Source organism: Hylaeus anthracinus, unplaced genomic scaffold (assembly GCF_026225885.1).
Source record: "Hylaeus anthracinus isolate JK02 unplaced genomic scaffold, UHH_iyHylAnth1.0_haploid 11981, whole genome shotgun sequence".
NCBI lineage: Eukaryota > Metazoa > Arthropoda > Insecta > Hymenoptera > Colletidae > Hylaeus > Hylaeus anthracinus.
Window position 1 is genome coordinate 9,130,837 of NW_026534329.1, and position 27,052 is coordinate 9,157,888.

The 27,052-nt window shown below is 40.6% G+C and overlaps 3 protein-coding genes and 1 long non-coding RNA gene across 4 annotated transcripts in view; 3 read left to right on the forward strand and 1 right to left on the reverse strand.

Annotated features, from left to right (window-relative positions):
• Nucleotides 1-698: 698 nt before the first annotated feature.
• Nucleotides 699-27,052, forward strand: part of LOC128885691 (uncharacterized) — a 37,425-nt gene continuing 11,071 nt past the window's right edge. Inside the window, exons 1-2 of the mRNA XM_054139876.1 lie at nucleotides 699-1,090; nucleotides 1,416-1,661. The gene's annotated coding sequence lies outside the window, so the exon portion shown is untranslated. The remainder of the gene's footprint in view (nucleotides 1,091-1,415; nucleotides 1,662-27,052) is intronic.
• LOC128885696 (uncharacterized) lies at nucleotides 5,181-22,199 on the reverse strand. Its single transcript, XR_008459644.1, has 2 exons — nucleotides 21,829-22,199; nucleotides 5,181-6,388 (listed from the first exon to the last, which is right to left on the reverse strand). It is a non-coding gene; the product is annotated as an uncharacterized LOC128885696 (long non-coding RNA).
• On the forward strand, nucleotides 12,905-14,607 carry LOC128885682 (uncharacterized). Its single transcript, XM_054139867.1, has 2 exons — nucleotides 12,905-13,417; nucleotides 13,705-14,607. The coding sequence occupies exons 1-2, from the start codon at nucleotides 13,378-13,380 to the stop codon at nucleotides 14,292-14,294; spliced, it is 630 nt and encodes a 209-aa protein (XP_053995842.1). The 5' UTR covers nucleotides 12,905-13,377; the 3' UTR covers nucleotides 14,295-14,607.
• On the forward strand, nucleotides 17,360-20,491 carry LOC128885665 (uncharacterized). The gene is made up of 2 exons (XM_054139831.1): nucleotides 17,360-19,896; nucleotides 20,254-20,491. The coding sequence occupies exon 1, from the start codon at nucleotides 18,166-18,168 to the stop codon at nucleotides 19,882-19,884; it is 1,719 nt and encodes a 572-aa protein (XP_053995806.1). The 5' UTR covers nucleotides 17,360-18,165; the 3' UTR covers nucleotides 19,885-19,896; nucleotides 20,254-20,491.

The window sequence follows — 27,052 nt, forward strand, 5'->3', positions numbered from 1 at the left end:
AATGCTGTTATTTGTAACGATATTGTAAGAGATATTTTGATATCTCTGATCTCGAAACGAAGTGATCTTAAGTTGTTTCATAATTTTCAATAGCTCTTCTTACAAATACGAGAAGCTGTTAACAAACGTATGTTACAATGGCAACTAGAAAAATTGGCACGCCCTTAAAACCAGAATACTTGTTCCAATATTGTACAAATTACGTAACTTGATTGATTGATTGATTGATTTATTTATTTTGTTTGGTGTCGCATGTTTGGGAGATTGACCCGAGTGACGGTTGACCGCCGACGTACGCCGTGTCCTAACTGCCTGTCGCGCTGCGGTGATATCGCGCGTAGCTGAGCCGCAGCTAGAGTGGGGACAAGGACCACATGCTACATCCGTACAAGTACAGGGTGGGGCAGAAATAACTCCTACATTTAGAAAATTCACTATGAAGTTATCAAAGCAGTTAGAGAAGGGCGGTCTTTTCCATTAAATAGAATATATAATATAGTTTTCAGTTGTGGGGTCGGGCCCCAATGTGCGCCTAGTTGCATACAGTAGTGGGCGAGGTCCTGACGGATATAGGAGCGAGTAGCTCCGGTGTCGACCAGCGCGGAACAGCGGTGGCTTCGAACTGCGAACTCCATGTAAATTCGTCCGTCAGCGTCTACTGGTTGGTTAGAGGCGCTGTTGGTGGGGCTAGCCCTCTTGGAGATGGTAGGGACAGTCACTGGTGCGTCGTCCATTGGTGCCGCAGTAGCTGTAGAATAGCTTCCCTGGTTGCCGGCAGAATAGTCGGGTGTGGTGACGTTGGCCACATCCAGGGCCTACAAGCTCTACTCTTGTGAACTTGAAGCACGATTTTAACTCGCGCCCGTCGGGGTGATGGCGCTACTGTCACTCCTTTCGCGCCATTGAGTTCATAATCTGTGTACGTTTATTCTATGGTGAACGCGCTCGGCAAAATTTCAACTCCATATGGTCATAACGTGATAGCGAGTGCATGTAAGTGCATGGTGCAAGTAAGTGCTGTGTGCTGCTGTGTGCTGTCGGTTCTGCGATAGTGTTTTTAGTTCACACCGATTATGGATAATAATAAGAGGTAAATAATTATTATTTTTATAAAAATACTAAAGAATTACTCAAAATATATAAAAGCCGTATTTTTCCTTTGTTATAATACGAACGGGAGGGACAGGGTGGGGCAGGGCGGGGCTAGATGGGGTTTCCCCATGCTTTCCATTGTCCTGCTTTGTCCTTTCCTTTCAATTCATTTCAATTGCATTTTAAAAGCATTTGAAGTGTCCGAATACTTTTTCGGCTCACTGTACATTATTTATTGAAATGATACCTAGAAAAAATTTCGAAATTTTTAGTTATTAATTTTTAATTATTAATTTTTTCTTTATGTAAATATATATTTATAGGTCCCACAAAAAATGTGCTGTACTGGGGTGTACAAACACCAGGCAGCCGATGTTCAGCTTCCCCTGTCTGCCAAAAGGACAGTGATAGATGTTTAAAATGGCTTGAAGCTTGTGAAACGGAAGATCTATTCCAACTCTCTCCCAGCCGGTTGAGAAATCGAGTGGTTTGTGGGGACCACTTCGAAATTCATTACCGCGTTGGATCAAAGCTTACAAGTCATGCAGTACCAAGCTGCAACTTACCAGGTAATAATTGACTATACACTTTTTAAACTATATTTAACAAATTATTAATGAAAATATTTATTAAATTCTATTAGCACCTGCCACATCTATCGAGCAACAGAAGGAACTTGTAATGGAAATTGAAGAAGAAGAAGAACGTAAGTTTTTTATCTTAATACACTTAATACGCCACATATAAATGAGAAGGCCTCCAACATTAAGTGTACATATAATGTTGTATAATTTTGTTAATATAGATCAATCTGTGCTCACCGTTCGATACCAGGACAACATGGGACCCAAGGACAACGTGGGACCCAAGGACAACGTGGGACCTAAGGCTACGTGGGACCTGGGACCAGCAGAGACTCCGACGCACTTGCTTATAATGTGCTTCCTGGATCATCCAGAAGTGAGTGTATCACCTTACAATAATATTATCTTCTATTGCATTCCTTTTTTTTAGTTATGATAGGTATTTAGTATTATGCGTGTCATTTAAAAAATGCTTCTATTAATTCTTCGTTACAATTACAGGTTGCACTGTCCAAAGGAATCAAGTTCAACCAGTTATCAGGAAAGGCCTTAAAGGTATTAAATATTTTAAAAAATACTAGATGTAATAGTTAAATATTATATCTACCGGAAAGCTCTGTCCGTTTCCATCACAACAAGTCTCGACACGTAAGCACATGTTTATTTGGTGCATGTGTGCCTCTCTTTTTTTATTATATTATTTCATACATACTGACATAGCAAAATAAGTACGTGGGGATACCAATTGCGAATATGAAGAATCCGGAGGCTTTTTAGTCAACTTAAAAAGATTGTTGTCAGTTGCTCCACGTGCATCGACGGATGAAACTATTTCCATTGCATTAAATTTTAATGTTTCGAGTGCACCTGAATGATCTATTCAGGCTGCCATTCTATAGAGGGTGTAGCAGGACGGGTGGTACAACCCAACAGGGGGTGATACTACATATAAAAATAAGTCGAAAAAAGGGAATAACATTTTTTCGTTTGACGCTTCGTTTTCGAGAAAATCGAGTTTGAAAATTCTATGCAGTACGCGTGGCACTGGACTGTCTCCCCAAGCCATTGTTCGCTACAAGTTCATGACTCACTAATAAGGCGAACAATGATATGTACGCGTCAACAAGGACAGCACTTTGAACAGTTTATTCAATAATGTTATGTAATTATCGTTAGTAATGACAATAAAACTAATAAACATTAACATTTCTTATTTATAATACATATCTAAGCCTACAGGCGGTCCAGTGCCACGCGTACTGCGTAGAATTTTCAAACTCGATTTTCTCGAAAACGAAGCGTCAAACGAAAAAATGTTATTCCTTTTTTTCGACTTATTTTTACATTTAGTATCACCCCCTGTTGGGTTGTACCACCCGTCCTGCTACACCCTGTATGTATCGCGAATTGTTCGTAAGAAAATTTGTTGTAGAATTTGTTTACATTTATATTATAACACTAACGATGTCGGAGAATATACGTCGATGCATAGTGGATGCATATCTTTAATTTCTAAGGTCGTATCTGTTTGCTATGGTAATGTTTCGAACATGGCACATATTCCCGAACTTGTTACGATTCTTAAATACCAAATTTCGGAGCATATAAAATTAGATTTCATATTCTCAGAACATGGCAATAATTTGACAACATATATCATATATAATTGTATCATATAAGTGTCGAAAAATATATACGTAGAGTAAATCGCGTTATAAGTGGATTCGAAGAGAGAATGGACTCGGATCCACTTCTAACGCGACCTATTAATGTGAGTGTACAAAATTATGCACGCAGGACTGGATGTATGTTTTAATGGAATTATGTTGCAATTTTTAATATTTTACATTTGCTTTCTTTTAATTATATTTTGTTTCCTTAATAATGAATCCAGTCCTGTATGAAGCTTATACTTAATGTTTACACTTTATTATGTGAATATACAGGGTCTCCCAGAACTCCTGTAAGAACCGGAAATAGAGGGTAGCTGACACGATTCTGAACAACAATTTCCTTTGCAAAAATGTCGGTGGGGGCTTCATTTTTCGTTAATAATTCAAAAATGAAGCCTCCAACAAAATTTTTGCAAAGGAAATTGTTGTTCAGAATCGTGTCAGCTACCCCCATTTCCGGTTCTTACAGGAGTTCTGGGACACCCTGTATATGTATTTTTATATTATTGTTGCGTTTGTATTTTTATATATTTTATATGTACGAATATGTATGAGTGTGTGAATTGTAATGCAATCGTATGTATGAATGCATACATATATATATACGTAAACATTTGAAACCAGCAAGAGTCACGGTTCTTCGACTAAGATCACGAGTGATGTTCTTAGGCGCAAAGCCACGATTCTCACTGATTTTAAATGTTTACATTTTGTTGTGTGAATATATATGCATTTTTATATTATTGTTCCGTTTGTATTTTTATACATTTTATATGAACGTATATGTATGAATGTTGATACTTTATTATGTAAATAAATATGTTTTTTGTATATATATTTTATACAATTGAATTTTAGATTCTTTATTGGTTTTTCAATGTTTTCCGGTGATAATAAATTTAATTTTGTATAAGTTGTGTTTTTTCCCTATAATTATTTTTTTATTTAGATTAATTTTAAAGCAAGAATAAATACACATATGTGAGACCATACCGTTGTGTGTCTGTCTCACGGATTATATGTATGGCATATAAGGCAGGCTCCCAGACGGAACAGCCGGCCACCGCCTCCGCAGCCGTGCAAACGGATACAAACCCCCGCTTTGCCGAGCACTGTCAGCCCATCCACCTAGAGACCGGTATAGAAGAGCACCTGGTGGACATCCCGGCCATGTCCCGCCGCCACGCTATCACCATCCGGACGGCCCACGGTGTAAATCTACACCTACGCCGCATGCCAGGCAACATCCTCCAGATGCGGCTAGTCCCCGCACCGGAGGAAGTGGGGCATGAACAAATCCCGGCATAAGGGGATACTCGCGATACTGTGAATCTGTACAAATATGTACGGGTGTAACAGTTGCGCCCTGCGGATTATGGCCAGCGGCTACAGTATTCACGGAGGTTCTTGGGAGAAGTGGGAAGGAATCCGTCGTTCAGCAAGTGCATATTGTGAACGGATGAAGCTCTCTTCACTAAAAAAGGATGTTGTAATCCCCACAATAGGCATGTGTAGGACAACGAAAATCCACTAGCACGTCCCATTTCCGATGAGACTGGTCGAAATTAACAGCCGATTGCAGCGGGACTCGGAAACGCTCGACTCGGGAGTGAAATGTGAGAGTATAAGTAGTGATTAATCTGAGTGAAATTGAAAGTTAATAAGATCTTAAAAGTGAAATAAAGTGACGAGTAGTTAGAACCCCACTGAGGGAAACTGTGGAAGTGAAGGTGGAACATAGCTCAAGTGCAAATAAAAAATAGCTCGATTAAAAGGTTTGATAAACGAAAGTGAGGTTAGAGTGTAATCTAGTGAAAAAAAAAGAGGTTAAAAAATGATGGTCACGGGAAAAGAAACTGAGAAGGGGTTCATAGGGGGGAAAAACCCCCAACCTAGTAAATTCCAGGGAATTTAGAAAGGAAGCAGAGGAAGCTAATGATATCCCAGGAAACAGAATACGGAAACAGAAATAACATCCCTCCGGCTGAAGCGGAAAGGAACCCTCCAAGTAGGAGAGTGAACAAAGGATTCGAAAGTGGAAGAAGGGGAGGCATTGCGCAGCACGCCAGTTCAGAAAAAGCCATTGAAAGCGAAAGAAGAGTCATAGGAAAGCATAAAAGTGAAAATATAGATAGTGAAATTCAGAATAAAATAAAAAGAAAGTCGTGGAGAAATATCAAGAACGACGGTAAGAATGCAGAAAAGGAGAGAGCGAGAATTTGCATTAATCAGTTTTTAAAAACTTTAAGAGAAAGTTCTGCGCGCGATTTGTTCCACATTCTCTCACGGAGGAGCAAAAAGACACAAGAGTGAGTCATGACAAAGACATGAAATCTGCCAAAAAAAAAAGGACCTTGTATTCATGTCATCTATCGTAACTGGCGATGAAACGTGGTGCTTTCAATACGAACCACTCACCAAAAGGCAGAGCGCGACATGGAAGTCACCATATGAGCAGAAAGAGAAAAAAGTGCGGATGCAGAAGAGTCCAATCAAAGCGATGCTTACTATTTTCTTCGATTCCAAGGGCATTATCCATAAGGAATTCGTTCCACAAGGTCAGACTGTGAATGCTCAATATTATTTCGGTGTCCTGCAGAGATTGTGGAACAGAATTCAATGTGTTCGACCGGAGTACAAGGAAGTTCGCAGTTGGTTTTTGTTGCATGATAATGCGCCGTCACACAAAGCCCTAATTGTACGCGAGTTTTTGGCCAAAAAAAGCATCGTAGCGCTCGAACACCCACCGTACTCGCCAGATCTAGCGCCGTGCGACTTCTGGCTATTTCCTGATCTCGAATTAGCGTTGAAGGGGAACACTTACAGTACGATTTCTACCATCCAGAAGGTTTCGACCGACATCCTGAACGATATTCCGGTTCCCGAGTACCAGACATGCTTCGACAAGTTTCATGATCGGTTTAAACGCTGTATTGACTCGAAGCGTCTTCTTTTTTATTTTTGACCAGTCTCATCGGAAATGGAACAGACTGTGTACATGACAGTACTGTTTTTATTTCAAGCCTAGTACCCTTAACACTGAAAAATAAAATTAATTCGGAAATTATATGGACAAATCCATGGCCGTCATCGGCTTGGTTTTGTCGACCAATCAAATTCCAGTTCGTTAAAGAAAGCAAAGAACTTATAACTGAGGAAATAAGTAGTATTACTAATGAAATAAATAATTTACAAACTTTTAATACTAACAATACTAAAATAGAATACGTTCTCTCACTTACTACGATAGACAATATACTATGCAATTCTATTACAAGTACCTCTTCTGCAATGCGATGCTACATCTGTCAAGCAAAGCCTACCGAAATGAACAATTTCGAACTAATAAATTTCAAAATCTGTGACACTTCAAATTATTCATTCGGCTTGTCTTCTTTGCACGCGTGGATACGGTGGTTTGAATGCTTATTGCACATTTCATACAATTTACGATTTATGAAATGGATTGGAAATACGTCGGATATGAAGGAAATGAGAAAAGAAAAGAAAGAGCGAGTACAAAAGGAATTCAAAGAAAAAAATGGGATTGTATGTAGATTACGTTAAACAAGTGTGGGGTTCGTCAAATGGTAGCAATACTGCGCTCCGATTTTTTACTAACGCAGAAATTTCTGCTGAAATAACTGGAATCGACGTCACATTAATAAAAAAGTTTCACACTATTCTACAGATAATTTCTTAATTATGCAGTAATGGATGACAAGTAATTTCTTAAAGATGCATAGTAAAATGTGACTCATGTTTCAGCGAGAAGGAATTTTTGTTAACTTTGTATTTAACGAGATGTGATGGTCAAGTTTCGTTTTTCAAATGGTAGTATATATTTTTTTTGTATACCATGCGATAACACTCTTCATGACGAATTCATTAAGCTTTACTGTATTTACCCGATTTTTATTAGTTTTCAAACTATACGCTTCAGGGGAGTCGCCAGTAAAATGACTCACATTTTTAATTAAATACGTAAATTCGGAAACCTCTGCAGCTTTTACAGAATTATTAGAATTATTAAAAAGAGATGCCATAGATTGCTCTGCAGAAGGTTTATTTTCAGCATTTGAGAAAGCATTACACAAAAGGCAAATTTCTATGCAGAATGTAATTGGACTCACATGTGACAATGCATCAGTGATGATCGGGTGCTTTTCATCATTTTGTTCGAAACTTAAAACGAGGTGTCCTTCATTGATAACAGTCAATTGTATTTGTCATTCCGCGGCGTTAGTATGTAGTAAAGCTTGTTCAGAAAACCCAAGTGATATTGAAAAATTGATTCACAATTTAATGGTTTATATTAATAGTAGCGCCAAACGGTCGGCAAATTTTGCTCTTTTTCAAGAATTTATTTATAATTGTTACGTTCCGACATTTTCATTTTTATTTTTCTTGATTTCGTCGATAGGTATGTGTTCGAGATGGTTTACCATCCTGAATTCGTTCTAATCGAACACAAACCTAGCCTTCGACGGTAGTTTATTAAATTCATTTTTGAACAAAGATACACATTCCCTCCTTGAAATCAACGTCGTCACGCCACTTTCACCCTACTGGCAGCGCCGCACCGCAGAAAAATGTATAAATATGTAAATATGGTAATATGTTAATATGTAAATATAATAGTATGTACGTGTTGCGTTTCGCGAAAATTATGCGTTAATTGTTATATATGCGATATAAATATTCAAGCGTCGTGGTAAAGGATAAGCACACAACGTATCATTGCTAAATTCAAATATTACTCGTTTTGCTAAATATTTAATACGACGGCTACAGACATCGTTTGAAGGAGAGATGTATAAATACCACGTAATCGAGTTAAACATTTCTTTTGACATTTTTTCATTGCGAACGCTCTGGAAGCTGAGGTATACCTAGAAGCAGCCTTATGTTTCGCACTCGCGTAACGTTGTCGCGCGGACGAATTGAGCAGTTCGGTGGCGCGAGACTCGAAGGGATGGTACCATTCGTCAATACAAGATTCTCGCGCGTGCCAAGTCGCCGAGCAATGTTGATAGTTTTTATATCAACAAACCTTCCATTACGAACTTCTGGATCCTTTGTCTTCAAACCTTCTAGAACGTTCGATAGAGTTTACGTGGTTAAGCAAAGCGTGAGCCGAGATCAGTCTTCATCGTACAGGGTGTAAAAATATTATTGATCACCACTTTCAGGGATTATTGTACACATCTGGATCGGTGGACATTTGCAAAAAAAGCATCCGCAAAATCCATTATGACCTCGAAATTTAGGGTCAGTTTTTTATAATTTTAAAAAATTCTACTCGAGGAGTAGGTAAAAAGCTTCAACGGAGCCACATGCCAGAGACGAATCGTTTTCGCGTAAAAAATTGTTAACGTTTTCCAAATTCTCGATAGCGCGGAGCAACTCAACTGGGCGCTACCGGCGCCGAGGGCCCCCCACCCTAGCTCCTATTCGTATATGCACGCTCAATAGTGAAGTATGACCGCACCACATAAACGTAATACGTAGCGCGGAACAGAATGAAACCGTGTTACGTACTTCCTTGGCAAATAAAAGCGCATCAAATGCATTTAATGCATTAAATGCACGATTACACTCTACATTTTAAAAGGAGACCAAACATGACGTAATTCACAACATATTAACTTGTAACTATATTGCAGAACATTGACTAAAAAAAGATGCATGGTAAATATGATCCGATTTATATCGTGTTTAATCTTATTTGAATCGGAAACATGTCAGAAATGTGATGCTAAAGGCTTTAGAACAAAAAAGTTAATAATAAAGAAGTTTCACCATTGCATTAAATCCGATTCCAAATTATGTTTACACTACTCGGCGAGCGAATATCTGGGCCCCTCAAGTGGCCCGTCCCGGCCCCGTCCCGGATCATGTTACATTGCTCGGCGAGCAAACTCCTTCATTCCTCAAGAGGTATACCTCCAGTTGTGGTGCTGTTTTCTGTGTATTTATGAAGACATTACTGTATGGCGATGAGTTTTATCGTTGTATTAGCATTCTCTCACTGATTCTCTACAAACTCTAGAACTGTTAGCCTCCGGCTACAATTACCTTATTTGGTAGCCCAGACCATTACTCCTTCGTCTAACCCAAGGTTCTTCCAACCGTCACTTTGATCGAATTTTCCTGCCAAGCCTCGATTCAGTCGCACACGATGAACATTATATGTATCTAATAAACATACACAGGTTGCCACAAGTATCTGCAGAGGGGAGTGCAACAGTTCCAGAAAGTTAGAATCGTCTTGACGACGGTAGAGAACAGAGCCTAGAGATTTCCTAATTATCCAAATTTCTAGTTTGGTTTTTACCGAACTTTTCCATATTTATTATTATTAACTAATTGTTTTTATTCTCTTTTATTATTAGTTTACGTGTATTTATATACAATATTATGGAGGACCATCGAAGAAACCGTGGACGTAATTTCGTGAATGTGCGTGAAATGCTTCGTGCTATTGACGCGGCGAACAGAAACTATGTTCTAGCGCGTAACATTTATCGCGAATATTTACAAAGCAGTAGAAGACAGTGTCGTTCAAGAGACGTTCCTGACAGGCGACCATTCCAAAGACTGGACCATCGTTTTAGTGAAGTGCTATTAAGTGAAATCGGAAATGTATCGAGTCATCGGAATGCTGGTAGACCACGGACAAAATGGAGAACAGAAGAACAAGTTATTGCACTTGCGCGATCTTTTCCCCTAACGGGTTTTCGTGGGATTGCTCGTCGAGTGGGTATATCGCATACAACGATGCGACGAATAATTCGGGACGAAAGTCTGCGCCCTTACAAAATTCAAAAGGTGCAGGCACTGAAACCTGGTGATCGTGCTGCACGACGAGGATATTATCGATGGATGATAAATAAATTGAGAAGGAACGGGGATTTCCTCAGAAACGTCCTTTTTACCGATGAGAATGCTTTCTCAAGCACAGGTATGCAGAATGCGCAAAATACGAGAATATGGGCATACAGAAATCCGCACGCTGTGACACAACGATTCAGCCAAGGAGGTTTCACTGTCAACTTATAGGCAGGAATAATAGGAAACAATGTTATTGGTTCTATTTATTTACTGTCATACTTGAACGGGGGAACCCGTGGCCGTAATTTGCCGTAGCACCGAAAGTACAAAACTGCTCGGAAGTGGCAAATGTCGCCGTAACAACGGCAGCTTACAACTGACCGGGAGTGGTAACTCCTTACCATAGCATCGAGAGCCCATGCTGCTCGGGAGAGGTAAGAACCGGGCGTGGACAGGGCAACTCGTACCGCGACCGGAAGGCTGTCTGCGAGATCATAAGCGCCCGAATGCAACGCATCGTTTGATCTTTGTCGAATTTTATTGTTAGATGGGTTTACTAATTGCCGCGATGAGTCGGTGAACTGTTCGCGTGTGGATATCAGTCAAGAAAATAAAGCCGAAAAGTCCCTCGCGGGGCCTTTTGTGCTTAAGTTCCGATAGCTCGCATTTAAGGAAGAAATATCAAACGACACCGTCAAAGTGCAGACCGCGCCCGTTTGACGGCGAATGCCGAGTGATCATCGGCGACCAGACTTTGTGTCTGGACGTGGAGCCGCGAGTCGGGCGCAAAAAGAAGAAATCGCGTGACAATAACCCGAAGGAGGACACGTGCCCAAGGCACGTGCCAAATTCTCGAAGGTTCGATGGAGTTTGGTAGGAGACTCGGGAGGGGATGGATATTATAAAGCGGCGAAGTCGGAGAGTTGGCATTAGCATGTTAGCCATCATACGACATCGTTAGACATAATTGCGAAACCGTCGCGGAACAAATATGAACAATCGTTTAGAAGACTGCCTTACTAACAACGGTGGACACATCGAAGTCAACAAGCAGGCCAGACTGTTAAGGAGCATCAACCAGAATGGCGCCGTTTTATGGATTAGAAGAAGATAAGCTGTAGTAGTGACAGTGATAATGATGGTGATATTATTTAATGATAGTGATAGTGATGGTGATATTATTTAGTGATATTGATAGTGATAGTTATCGTTATTTGTTTCAGTGTTAATATATCAGTGATACTGTGATATTCCAAGGGCCGTGGGTGGACCGAGCGGGGGCTCCGGTAGCCCATTCCGATGGCGAAGGATGGAGACACCGGGCGGGTCCCTCTGCCCGGGGTCTTATAGAGTAGGTAGTAGTGGAGGCTAACCCTCTGCCCCCGGGATTCATGTATGTATACTGGGAAGTGTCCTGTTGAGGACTCGCGTAACCCAGGCACTTCCTATGTAGCTTAGGCGGGTGTGGGGTTTTAGGTGGTAGCTGTCGGGTACGAGTGCGCTCGGCGCTTCCCTCCCTGATGGTACTGCGGTATTTAATGTCAGTAATAATTTTTTATATTTATTATCCTTGATATTAGTGTGTGTTTTTGTGCATCGTGAAGTGATTGATGTGTAATACGTGTAAACATAGGATACCTGTAACTTCGTGAACGTGCGACATTGGAGTCATCGATATGTAAGTCAGCAAGTTATTAATTACTGTTTCAGTAATTAATAATCATTTCATCAATCATTAATAATCATTTTCTCAATCTGTCTTTTATTAAATATTGAAAGGTAAATTCTACATTGTGTATTTTGTCTTCTTATAAACGATATTGTTTATTTTCCGATAACCGATATTTTTTTTACCGATATTGTTTTTTTACATAGTCAATCATTTAAAGTGTAGAGTGTAATCGTGCATTAAAATGCATTTGATGCGCTTTTATTTGCCAACGAAATACGTAAAGCCCTGGTTTTTCTGAACGAGATCGTGACGAAATAGAGAGGGAAAAGTTCGTGGACGATCTCACCGATACCAGTGGTACGTTAGTAAGCGTAAAAGGTCTCACACTTCAGGCCGGATGGCAGTTCGTGGGTCTCCGTTCCGTCGACCGGGACGGATTTTGATATTAACGATTCGAAGCGAGACGGAATCTTCGGAATCATGTGAACTCCTGTTGTAGTGAATGAGTTTATGAGCCGTCAACCTGCATACATGTAGTATATTTGAATGTAATTAGAATTAGTATATAAGAAATTACAGGAATTTCATAAAATTATGTGTAGCAAATCAAATTGTTAGTATATCCAGACGCGAAGGTGTTGAATATATTTTATTATACTTAGTATTATTAGTAGTTATCAGCTCTGTGTTGTATTTTGTAAGGGAAGTCTCATTATAGGTACATATGTACATAGAATTACATATAGACTTCACTATTATCGCGATTTCGGGTATCCACGAAAAGACTTGTTCAGTGTCTTTTGAATTTGACTTCGAACATCGTCAATTGTACATCCATCGTCTGTGAACATGTTGCCAATCGTTACCTTTTGCGCTGCCAAGGTTGGAAACCGGAAATAAAAGATATTTCAAACAGCGGTATCTTCAGACTAAAACCAGGATGCCGAGCAATAATAAACTCAGTTCAATTTCAAGCGCTAGAGACCATTGGAACTTCAGAGGAAATGATATATCATCCGTCAAAACCCTATAATTTATCCATAATAATACCGGAAATTACAGCACAGCACCTAGACATTTTGGAAACAAACCCAGTAAAAGGGGAATCAAACCCAGCTCATTGGGACGAGCTACCAGCAGCATTGACACTCGCCGATTTGGAACAACAAGCATCGGACCTATCGAAACATCAAAAATCCATACGAAACATCCAAATCACGCACTTCTCATCAATAGGAATTGTCATGCTCATAACAATCACTTCAGGTGTAATAATTTTTATTAAGTACAAAACCCGGTCAAAATAAGAAAACCCAGAAGAAACAAATAAAATAAAAATAAATATGCCCAGTACATCAGAACTTTATGCTGAACCGAAATTCCCTAGACCTTGTGCAACAATCTTCTAAGACGCACCCCCGCAGCACACCCACCGAACTACTCCGCGTCAAGAGTGGGTGTAACTAGGGCGCTCGACCTATATAAGGAGGAGCCTTGGACTCCAAGATCAGTCAAAAGCCAAATGAAAAAATCAGTCGAAGTTCAAACCGTCCCAACCGAAGGCACGCGCACCATCGCAATCCAGACAGGATACCACAGGACCTGGGAACCAAATCTCGAAAAGGAGACCATCCTCTACCCCAGACAGTACAACCCAGCCACTGGAGGCCCAACCCTGAAGTGCCGATGCACACAAACCAAGAAAACAAAACAAACAATATCAGGAACGCAGACAGAAGAACCACTAGCAAAAAAGAGACCATCAGCACCCTGGTGGCATATCGCAGATTTAACGGATAAAAACGTTAAATACTTCACTCCAGGCGAAGGATTCGGAAAGACACCGAAGAAATGCAGAAGATAAACACACATCTACCACTGCAGGACTGCCGCTGCATCACCCTGAAAGCGGTCGACTTCCATGAAGTGTGGGTGGTTGAGGAGACAAGCCGTGAGGCGTGGACAAACTTCCTCATACGTTACAACCACCACATGGAGTCGAGGAAACATACACTTCTACCTACCACCGCGAGTCTAAAACCAGGAAGACTCGTGGCGGTCAAGATCGGCAGCAGATGGCAACGCGCAGTCCTCCAGGAGGTAGCGGGCACCTGTTACAAGGTATTCCTGGGGGACTATGGCGAAGAGAAAGCCGTCACCAAGGTATGGAGCCTCCCGCCGCGTTTCTGTGACCTGCCGTGGCAGGCCATAAAAATACGCATCCGAGGCATCGAACCACAACCAACAACATCAAAAGCCGTAGCGGCGGCGGTGATGGACAACAGGAGGGGAAAAATCACCAATATCGGTGCAGCCAGGGATGGTCTCGTGGCAGACCTCTTGTTGGACCGTCAACCAGGACAACCACCCGTCGACATGGCAAAACATTGGCTTGCCACTAACTACCCGGTGGCAGACATCACACCAACCGGACTCTGACGACATCACACCCATCGAACATCAACATCCAATAGAGATAAGTACACAAACAACACTACACTACACCCGACACTATCACATATGCGTAACAGCTCGCTTCTAAGGTGAAAGCATCACGCGAACCGCGATGTTTCATCTTGGGAGATGTTACGTATACAGAAACTCTCCGTTTTTAGAAGCTCGCGTTTATTAATCTTATTTTATCTACCCTTCTGGAATTTGGAGCTCGGTCTCACGGGAGTGCATCCTGCAGCTGCATTCTCTTAATATCATCTTTGACTCGCGGTTCGTGGGATAGTTTCTAATCTACCCTTTTCCCAGGGCCAGCTGCCGACCTCAGAGCAACGAAAATTTTAACCGTCAAATTTCTTAATATGGAAATCACTGACGGTTCCCCACCAACATTTAGGGGTATATAAACCCATGATTTTCGTTGCTCGGGGGCTAGTACGAAAGAGTTACTCGTTAGAGACACATTGATCGTCTGTAGAGTAGTACTCTAGTGAGATCGGGCTTCAGTTCCTTTCAATCATAGTTAACCTTATAGATCCGCGAAGACGGGTTTCATCTATTACGGCCATAAAAGTACTCTTGACCCCCGCATCGCCAGTGCGTCAACACCGAGCAACACTTAGGTAATTTTAACTTCATACACTAACCGCGACGACACGACATTGGACACTTGTAATTAGTATAGTTATTTTGAATATATACTCTTTGTGTAAACTTAAAAGTCTGTAAGATCAATCATCAAACCTTTATTTTGAAATCACCAATCCTAGCCAGTGTAACGATCCCACAACATAATAACTTTACCGCTCGAGTTATTATTCTATTAAATTAACAAGTTGCGAGGCTTTATTAACGACGCGTAGTATTCATTACCGATACGTTTTAGTCATTGTGTACTCAACCCGAACTCCTAAACTTAACCTATCCTACGGTTACCCTTCACTGGGAGATACCGATTCCTAGCAGCTATCTGACTTCACGTCAGAGTCGTCTGCGTTTGTCTCCAATAACCAAGGCAACCAAACACCTTAACCTGCGGTTACCCTTCACTGGGAGATACCGATTCCTGCAGCTATCTGACTTCGCGTCAGAGTCGTCTGCATTGTCTAATCTATCCTCAGCCTTCGGCACCATTGATACACAATAAATAATCGTATTGGTTCGATTCCCAAATCTATCCCACTCGCTGGGCTCACACGGGCGTCGCTATCGCCCTGGCTCGTAACAATAGGTTCGAATGTCGTAAGAATGTTTCTTCGGTTGGTTCGAATATTATTAAGGGTGAATGCATTTGTCTAAACAGAGTGAAAGAGATGCGTGAATTGAAGTGAGAAAGGTTTTAGGCGTGGAAGAACGAATGACTAGTTCGTAAGTTAGTTCTGTAGAGAATCTCAGCGAGGGCAGATTGCGGGATACGCGACTGCCGAATAAATATCACTTTTATATACTGAGTCGAAATCTACCCGTAACCTTCCCCAAAGGGCTGTCATAGTGATGGACAATGCCCCGTATCATAGCATTAAAATGGAAAATATGACATGGTATACCCTAATATGACGTAGAGAAAGAATGATATGATTACGTGGCTTGTCAGTAAGAGGGGAAAAAGTGGAACCATATTGCGTGAAGGCGCAATTATTAGAGTTAGTTAAAAAGCATAAGAAACGACAGAATGATGTTAGGAACTTCAGCGGGGGCGAGTCGCCGCGCCCGGGAACTATATTCCCGGCGTGGCAGCTGGAGAGGCCGCGGCCGAGGTGGCGGCAAAACCTGCCAATTTACATTTAATTTATAATTTATTTTCATAAATTTTTTATGAATTTTCAATTTTTATAAATTATATAATTTATTATTGATAAATACGCCAAGCAACATGGCCACGAAGTGTTGCGACTTCTCCTGTACCACTGTAAATTAAACCCCATCGAATTAGCATGGACATATATTAAAGAATACGTAAGAGCACGTAACGTGCCAGACGTGCGGCAACTTATACATATATGAAGCCATCGAGAATGTATGTCCAGTGATGTGGTTAATAGAACAAGATTATGTCGTGACGTGGCGACAAAAATATTTGTTGGAAATAGAGAAATGTCGGACGGAAAATTTATTACCTGGACGAAATCTGGGTTAACGCCGGGGACTGTCGAAGAAAAATATCGGTAGATAGAACAGTTACCTGCCCAAGGGACGGAGCAGACAGAGGATTGTCTACGCCGCAGCTTTTTTCATATTCGTCAAGAACTTTCTCTGTTTATGGATAAGGTAGGTCACGCAGTTCCACAGTTGGAAGATGATATGTGGATAAGGGGTCTCGCTTTCTTATCCGATATCACCGACCACTTAAATGCCTTAAATCTAGTATTACAAGGTAGAGAACATACAGTCGTCCAATTATTTGATTCGATTCAGCTTTTTAGAGCCAAGCTTGAATTGGTCAGTTAAATGATTGAGACACAACTCATTTTAAGAAATTAGAGTCCGTGGCCGGTGATAAAGATTTCAGTATTTATGTAACCGTTTTACAGTCACTTTTACGAGAATTTTTATCGCGGTTTCAAGATTTATTACAGTTAGATTTGTAACTGCAAATTATCACATCGCCCTTTCAATTCAAAGCAAGTTCAGCTCCCGCAAATTTACAAATTGAATTGCTGGAGCTACAAAATACTAGATTTTCACGTTGTCACGTACAAGTTGCCAGACGTACGGCAACTAATATACGAAGCCATCGAGAATGTATCTCCAGTGATGTGGCAGAATTTTATTCGTCACGTAACAGGGGAGGAAAATAGACTCCAGGAATTGGATAACATCACCGATTCTATATTAGACGATGGGGCTGAACGGGTGAAACCACCGGCCACGTCGTCAAACTCCGAAACCGAGTCAGAGTAATTTCTCAGTGGCCTTGGGGTTTTAGTGGGTATTCCTGAAGATTCAGGCGAGTCACACAATCCCTCGCTCATTGCACGCCAGCGCGAGGGGTGCGTAAATACATTTCTCCAAGTAAAAAAAAAAGAAAAAATGAGTATTGGTAAGGTTTAAGGGGGGAACCTGGTTTAGAATTTCAAAATTATCGTTTTTTTTTTTTTTTTTTTTTTTTTCATAAATCAGTAATAGTATTCATATAGAATATATTCCTGAAGTTATACAGCAAAATTCAAAGTGTTTCGGTAAATACAGTTCGAGAAAGAGGTACACATCGCGCAAGTATACGGGCGCGTGGTCAGTAGCAGTTTCCTTAGCGGTCTCGAACACCCCTACTTTTTCCAAAACCTTTATGTCCCTAACACAGATTTATCAGCGTTTGTGTGCACGTAGGTCAAGTCATTTTTCCTATAAATAAGTGTACCTAGTTGAGTCAGCTGTTTCAAATGACAAAGAAGTTTTCGGAGAAAGTTTCGAGGCGGTTATCAGTGTAGGATTTATTATATGTTACTATATTTATAAAATGCTGACTTAACTATTAACGAAACTAAAATGAATAGAGTCCGCTCAACGATCCGCTCTACGTCTATTCGCGCCGTCTTTACCCTTCGACTGCTCAACTAAATCTGACCTCGACGCTTCTTTCTCTACCTCCCCTTAAAGTTAAGCACTACCCAGGGTTTTTCCCAGGCAGGGGAACGTTGTTCTAGGCGGCCTCGCCGAGGCGCGCCTGGACAACATCAGCCCAAATGGCCAGGTCATAAATTAAACTAAACTAAAGCTACGTTACAATATCCTTATACCTATCCTATAACTAACGCTCTCTCTCTTTCTCTCTCACGCACACGCACACATTCCCACTCCTACATCAGTAAAGGCCAGTCGAGCTCTGAGTTTCGATTTGAGAAGACGTCCAAGCGATAAAATGTATCCAAAATCAAAGAGTGGAGAGTCCCAACGATCATCAAGACCGCGAAAGAGACAATTTCACGGGAATAGATTTTCCGATAAAGAAAATAAAAAGGAGCAAAGTGCAAGTGCTAAGAAACTAAGTAGTGGGAGTAGCAGTGATATAATTTGCAACCCACTGCATTATTACAGAATCGTGGACTTTATAACTGTATTTGGCGCGCTTGCAGAAATGCTTATTTGTGCTCAGTGCAAACAAAAAGTTAAATTTGAAGAATCCGGTAATCGCGGTTTCGGTTTTAAACTAAATGTTGTATGCCACTGTGGCCGCAAAGAAATTAATTCGGGACCGTTAATTAATACCGGATATGAAATAAATCGGAGAATTGTCTTCGTTATGAGGTTGTTAGGCATCAGCCGAGAAGGCATAAACATATTCAGTGGACTTATGGATATGGGTCAAGGTCTAAGCATAAGTACATACGATCTGATTGTGCGACATATACACGCAGCCACAAGTTCAGTGTTTAATGCTTTATCCAAGAAAGCCGCTGAAGAAGAAAAAAGAGAAAACATAAAACATGGAAGACCTTCTACAGAATTTAAAGTATCTGGCGATGGATCATGGAAGAAACGTGGGTTTACGTCATTATACGGTGTTACAACAATTATTGGATACTACACTGGCAAAGTAATGGATTTCGTCGTAAAGAGTGGCTACTGTCAGGCTTGTACGTTTTGGAGTAATAAGAGAGATACCGACGAATACATTGAGTGGTATGAACAACACGAGGAAGAGTGTTTCGCAAACCACTATGGTTCATCGGGTAAAATGGAGGTCGATAGTATACAGGAAATGTTTTTAAGGTCGGAGGAGAAATTTGGAGTCAAATATCGGAATTATATTGGAGACGGTGATTCCAAAACGTACAAAGGTATTTTAGATTGCAATCCATATGGCGATGATTACCCTGTAACAAAAAGTGAGTGCGTAGGACACGTGGAAAAACGGATGAGCACACGGCTCAGAAATTTAAAAAAAACAGAAAAGCTTGGTGGAAAAGGAAAATTAACAGACATTTTAATTAAAAAGTTAACCACATATTATGGACTAGCGATAAGACGAAATGTAGATTCCGTGACCGATATGAGAAAAGCCATAATGGCAACATTACACCATCTGTGTTCCACAAATGAAAATCCAAATCATGACAATTGTCCAATCGGAGCCGACAGCTGGTGCGAGTGGCGGAAGGCTCAGGCGGCAGGTCAAGAAAAATTGTTCAACCATCCACCTCCACTTCACCCAGATGTCGCTAAACACATACGACCTATTTACGAAGAACTTTCGAAGGAAGATCTGCTAATTCGATGTTTAGGTGGCCATACCCAGAATTCGAACGAAAGTTTCAATTCTACAGTCTGGCGCCTAGCACCGAAACATTTAAATTCAGGCCTAAAAATGATCGAAATTGCCGCTTTCATTGCTGCCAGCATTTTTAATGAAGGGTACTCGTCCATCCTTCGAATAATGAACGCACTACAAATAAATGTAGGACAACAAAGCAAATTTTTTGCCGATACGCACGACGCGCAACGAATCTCGAGGCAGGAGCGCCGCAGATCAAGCAGCACGAAGGAGGCTCGAACAGCTTGCAGACTGGTTCAAATGCAACAAAACGAATTTCATGAGGAAGCGGAAGGCTTGCTGTATGGGCCTGGTATAGCAGACTAACCTCTGATTACAGTATGTTTTCAATAACTATTACTTTTCTGTATCGAAAACTTCAAACACGTTTTTCTCGAAACCATGTTTCGGGGGTTTGTGTACACGATAGACAAAAATCTAGTTGACCGATCGGCTTTTCCCAAGGATTTTTAGTTAGATAATGAATAATTGTCCTCTATGAACTAAGAACTTTGAAAAAAGATCAAATTAAGTAACTTTTTTTTCTACAAATAAGTCGAAATTTTGTCGTGAATATCAAATTTTTTCTTAAACGTCCTATAATTTGTACAATTTTATACTTTTGCATTCTTTTTTTAGCTCATATAGGACAAAATTACATAACATTGAAGAAAAAATCAATTTACTTTGTTTCAGATAAGAATTGGATATGCTACATTGTACACAATCTGTTACTCTTCGTGGTGAAGTGCTTATGAAGATTATGTAAATACCAGGAATAAAAAGTACTAATTCCTAATACAAAATTTTTATTTTATTCTTCGAACACGTAATAACACGCCCTTAAAGTTTAGCGAAGTTCTATTTTATCTTTGTTCCTGAAAAAAATTCTTAAAAACCACTTTATTTTCAGCGTTCTAAACCAGGTTCCCCCCTTAAGTAGATAATAAAATATTGTGTAGATATTAAATATTATCTAAATATTAAACACTGTGTATATTGCGTATATCTGTATGCGCAAACATTATTGTATATACAGTAACCCTTTGAGCTCGGAGCATTTTTCAACATAATCAAATCCAGTCCATTTTTATAATAAATTTCTGTAAAACTGAAATCGTTATTTGTAAAAAATACGAACATTCATGACTCAATGTGTTATTATTTCATTTAATAATTAAAATTAAATAATAAAATTGGTCCGTTAATTAAACAATAAAGTTGTACGTTCAAAAAATTACATTTAGATTACATATCTTGTCCTACAGGCGTCACTCAAGTGCAAAGAGTTAAACACGAGTTCATTTATTTCACTCTGGTTAACTCAAGTGTACAAGAAAAAATGAAAGACTCAAGTAGTTATCATTGGAAAATAGAACATCCCCATAAAAAAACTACAAGAAAGTAGAAAAATATGTGAAAGCGAAATGAGCTGCCAGTACATAGAGGTGCTTTCCAGCACAATGCAATGGCAACATTGTGTAACACAATGTAAAATTCGGTGCTTTCCAACTATACGCAGTTAAAATGCTGTGTTTAACAGTGCTGACGTTCAGACTTTAATGACAACTCGTGCAAAGTAACCACTCCACACTTTGACTGCAAAATGAATAAGCTAAATAGCGTATCTGCCACAAACTGAGACTGTTTAAAAATTTGCCTAGATTTCCATAGCCTGGAAGTCAAATGCTTGGCGTGCCCAGGCAAGGTCGTGTCGATGAATAAGAATTATTTTAAAACGCTAAATAATGAAAGTGTACTCATATTGTCAGAGTTTTGAACTGACAAATTATCTGAAAGTCTGTGAGAGTGAAAGTATGGGTATCGATGATATAAGAATGCCTTGCAGAAATCTAGGCAAATTTCTAAACAGTCTCAGTTTGTGGCAGGTACGCTATTTAGCTTCTTTATTTTGTTGCCAAAGTGCGGAGCAGTCACTTCGCATGAGTTGTCATTAAGGTCTGAACGTCAGCACTGTTGAACACAGCATTTTAGCTGCATATAGTTGGAAAGCACCGAATTTTAGATTGTGTTACACAGTGTTTGCACTTTATTGGAAAGGACTTTAATGTATCGGCAGCTCATTTCGATTTCACATATTTTTCTACTTTCTTGTAGTTTTTTATGGGGATCTTCTATTTTTCAATGATAACTCCTTGAGTCCTCGACTTTTTCATGTACTTGGCGTAAATTTTTTACTTTTGTGAAGTTTTTCATCGAATTTCATCGAAAAAACCAAAGTAGAAATACAAGATGATGGTTGTACAGTACCTGTCGATGATTTATTGTTTACTAGATGTAGAGTTATCTGGTACGGTGCGCTGGCTCGTTGAGGAATCTGACGCTGTAAATACTATATTCAGCCAACCTGTTGAGCAGAATCGGGTGCGACGGTCTTCACTTCTTTCGCATTTCGATTTCTTTCGCGCTGGCTAGAGTCGCAGGTCACTTGTGCACTCCTAAACTCGCGCTGATTTGGTGAAACGACAAACAAAGAATCGCGTTGTATCGAAAAGAAAACCTTTTACGTTGGCTTGTTGAAACCAGAATGGCGGCTCCGCGCACGTGTTCGCGAGCGTGCCGCTGGTGCGCGTTCCGAAAACAGCAGGGCCCCCAAGCTCTACTCTTGTGACCATGAAGCCCGATTTAATTCGGGCCCCTGCATCTTGGCGGCGCCAGTGTCACTCTTTTACGTACTATTAAGTTCATATTCTGTGTAATTTTATTCTATGGTGTATGCACCCGGCAAAATTTGAACTACACCTCACTCCATATATCCATATTTGGTCACTGAAACATACGAACGTTTTCAATTGTTTCGAAGCTAACCGCACGATCGAACGCGATCGATAATTCAACGATTGGAATGATTGGATGGAATTCAACGATTTTACTAAAGACATGGACGATAAAAAACGGTAAATAATTTTTAAAGTATATTATAAAATTTTTAATGAAAATATTTAATGAATTCTATTAATATCAATTAGCACCTGCTGCATCTGTCAAGCCACAGGAAGAAACTGGGATGGAAATTGAAGAAGAAGAAGAATGTAAGTTTTTGATCTCTATACATATACATATGATAAAATAATATATAAACATAACATTTATACACTACATGTAAATGAGAAGATCTCCAACATTTAATGTATATACAATGTTATATAATTTGGTTAATATAGATCAACCCGTGGTCATCGTTGGATGCCAGGACAATGTGGAACTTCAGGACAGCGTGGGACTGAAGGGCTTCATTGATCCTGATACCAGTAGAGACTCCGGCGCCTATAATGTGCTTCCTGGTTCATTCAGAGGTTAGTGTATCACCTTACAATAATATTATCTTCTATTGCATTCCTTTTTTTAGTTATGATAGGTATTCAGTATTATGTGTGTCATTTATTATATATTTTATTGCATTTTTTATTGTACGTTATTGTACGTTGTACGTTATTGTACGTTTTTCCGTATTTTTATTGTATATTGTATTTTTTTATTATATATTTTTATTGTATATTTTATTGCATTTTTTTATTATATATTTTTATTGTACATTTTACCGTATTTTTATTATATATATTTTTTATTGTATATTGTACTGTATATTTTTATTACATTTATGTGTAATAAATTTAATTTCATAAAGTAGGACCTTTTTTTCCTTCCTTTACTTTTTATTCAGTTTCATTTTAAAGCAGGTATAAATACATATATATAGGACCATGCTGTTGTGTATGTGGCTCACTGATTATGTTGTATGTGGTAGTAACGACACTGGCGCCGCCAAGATGCGAGGGCTCGAATTAAATCGGGCTTCAACGTGAAATACGGTAGCTTGGCAGCCCTGGAAAACAGTTGAAAACTCGTCAGCTACACGAGCGCCCGCTGTCTATCGATGAAGGGATCGGCGTGGCGCTGGCAGCTTCAAACAGATTCGCAATTCGCGGGCAAATTCGCAAACAGTGAGTTCACAACGGCAGAGATGCGCAAAACCCTAGGCTTCGAATAAATCTGAAGTTTGCCGATGTGTTTGTCTCGTTTCTTTCTCTGGAAAATGTTCAAAAGAGGAAACGAGACAAAAATATCGGCCAACTTTAGATTTATTCGAAGCCTAGGGGTTTGCCCTAGTACAACTAGTTTGTACGTTTTTGCGCTTAGCAAGGGTATTTCAATTATTGTGTTAATCGTATGTTTTTCGGCATATGCTGCTATATTAGTGAGTGAGTATATGTTTACGGTATTGAGTGGTAATGGTGGTCTTAAACCTTTTGGTAGTAGAGGTAGTGTTGACTCAGCAACTCGGATAATTTCTGTCGGTGGTATAACTAGCGGATTGAGAATTCCTTTTTTAATATCTACTGCGAAATTTAATAGGTTGCGTACGTTACCTGCGAGGTTTCTGATTATATTTTCGATTAGAATTGAGTTCTTGTCTATCATAGCTTGGTAATTTCGACTGTCAGTTTCTGTCTCTAATAGTTGTCTCAGGGTATTTGTTGCGTTTAGTAACGTGTGTTCGTTAAATAATTTAATGTTCGCGTTTACTACTTGTACTTGGTCTAGTAAGGACGTCCTTTGGGCAATTCCTTCTTGTTTCAACATTTGTAACTGTCTTTTAATCGATTCTCCGTCTTTTGCGTCCATTGTGCCGAATAATGCTCTTCCTAAATGTCCTATTCCGTCGATTAAACCGCGGCGAACGTGTATAGACGGATCAAGAATTTGATATGCCGTGTTTAAGTTAATTTTAGTTTGGTTTAATAAATTGTTTTAGATGAGGGAAAATTTATCACAGAAATCTTTCATATTGTGGTATGGATTATTTGTGTAGTGGCTCGTGGCGCCTTTTAGTGCTGACTTGATTTTAGTATATCGGAGACTTAGTGAACTTGTGTCGATGTGGAATACCAGTTTCCATGTATCCTTATACGTCTGCAGGTTTCCTATGTTTTCGAAATAGACACCTGGTTGGCTTGGGAATGCCGTGATTTGGTAAGGTTTGGTATCCGTTGCGTCGGCTGCGAACACTAGTAACCAAAAAAAATGCTGACCTGCAAGGTCGGGGTGGTTATTAGGATATATATAGACTTGGGGCTTTGCTTTTTTCATCATTCTGTCAATTTTGTTCAATCATGGAGTGTCGTCTGGAATGTAGTTGTCATGGAAGTAAGTTGTGTCGTTATTGTTAACTCGCTGTTAGAGTGTAGAAGTGTAATTCTTACGTGTGTTTTTCCATTTTTATTTTTGTTTTATAGAGGTTATCATAGTTTCCAAAATGTTGTTTATTCGCTGGGCCCGAGAGGCGGCCTGGGGCTGGTGGTCCTCCATGTGAAAGGAAAGTTGGGAAGATGATGACATCTTTCAGCTGAGACGCTTATTCGGGGACGAACCCTACAGGGTTAGTATTAACGATTTGAGCGAGATTTGTACACTAATTTTGCTTTACTAACTTTATGTTTTTTTTTTTTTTTTTGGACTATTAATGAGTTAGAATAGTTCATGTAATAATTACCTTAATTTTTGTCTCCCATTAAATTGTAAAATTTACTTATGATATGTTTCTTATTTATTTATTCCTAGTTTTCCTTGTTCCCAAGCTGTTTATATATTTTATTGTTTTATTCCGCGAAATGTTTTAGTCTGTTAGTATGCACACGTAGTGATCGATGGCCCTTTTTAATTGTGTAGTTTTCTTTATCGTAGACTTGAATAATTGTATAGGGTCCTATCCAGAACGGTGACAGTTTTTTTGTTCTTCCTCATCTGATTGTTTCGTCGTGTAGCAGTACTTTGTCGCCTAATTTAAATTTGTTGTGTCTAGTCTGTGACGGGGCAGACTTTTTCTGCCCGTCACGAAGGCACCTTGACCCCCGCAAGGGCCTCGCTCCCCCCTCGCCAGACACCCCAGGCCGGAGGTGGTCCGCGAGAGTGGAGTGATGAGTCCGCGGGCACTAGAGCCCCCCCTTTTTTTCGCGCCCCCTCACCCCTCCGCGATAGAGCCGTGTCTTCACGTGAGCGCGGCCAGTCCTCGGTCGCGGTGTCCTCCACCCCAGGACCGCGGTGTGACCACCACCAAGAGGATTTGACCACCCTCGCGAAGGAAACCAGTGCCATCGCCCCTCGACGCTGCCACGAGGGGAAACCTGCAGATGCCATGGTGGTGGCACACCGGGAGGAGCCCCTACAGCTCTGGGTGGGGAGAGCCGCGAGCCGACGGCGAGAAGAATGCGATCGATGAGCGATCGATTTGGGAGAGAAGATTAACGGTTAACCGCGAGCGAGGACGGAACACGCGACACCTGAGCGAGCCGCCCCTGTTACGTAAAGCCAAAGTTCTTTCGATAATTCCGCGCGTGCGTGCGTGCGTGCGTGCGTGTGTGTGGGAGCACCGCCACCATCCCCAGGAGAGGACCGCCAAGGGATCTGGAATCCAGAGACCGGGGAGATTCAGGTAGGGCCCACTGGTTGGGTTTCCTTTTGTGACGTGCGTGGGTGCGAAAGTGCGGATCGTGTGTGTGTGTCCACGAGCGTGCTCCGGAGTACCCCTTTCGTCCGCGACAGGACCACCACCGGAGGGAACTCCGTTAGACTTCCCTCCGTCCGTTTCGCGAATCTCCCCCATGACCTTGCGCGGTTTGAGAACGCGCCGCGTTTCAAAGGAGAGGGCCCCTTCGAAACGCGAAACCGTTAATTCCCGGCGTAATCTTTTTTTGATTGTATTTAATTCTAGGGCGGACTATTTGTTTGCGTGGCCCCCTATAGAGTTAAGTCGCATCTGTTAAGTATTCGTTTTCTTTCCGTCGGATACTTTCTTTTTGTATCGGGAATTCCGCGTCGCGTATCCCTTTCGGCGCGTAGTCGCCACACCCTTTCCCCAACGGTGTGTGTACCGCGGAATTCCCCCCGCGTCGGTTTCAATTAAATAAAGAAATCCGATTAAACGTACGCGGATCAAAGTTTATTTCCCCCCTTTCAACCTCCCCTGAATTTCGCTCTCCGTAGAGCAGCCGGAAGGACGAAAGTAACGGACACGTGCACTTGGCACTGGCGCCCAATTCTTTTAAATAAATTCGTCCGTGGGAATTGTGTGACCGAGCGTGTCGAGTAGCGGCTTTCCCGGCCGCCCACGTGAGGTACGTCACAAGTCTTTCTGTCATAGTGTTGTTTTCAGCGTTGTTTATTATTTCGTAAGGTGTCTCTGGCTATTGCATTGGTAGATCTAAGTCTTTGTTTTAGTTCGTGTGCGTATCTGTCATAAGTATAGTTAGGTTCGGGTGGTAGTGTAAGTGACGTCAGTAGTTCTGCTTGTCTTCCGTGTATTAATTCGTAGGGCGTAAAACCTGTCTCTGTATGCAGAGTGGTGTTGTACGTAAACATTGCGTATGGTAACCAATCGTCCCAGTTAGCTTGATCTTCGTTAATAAAGGTTTTTAAATATTCAGCTAGTGTCCAATGACTTCTTTCTAACGCTCCGTTAGATTCGGGATGATAA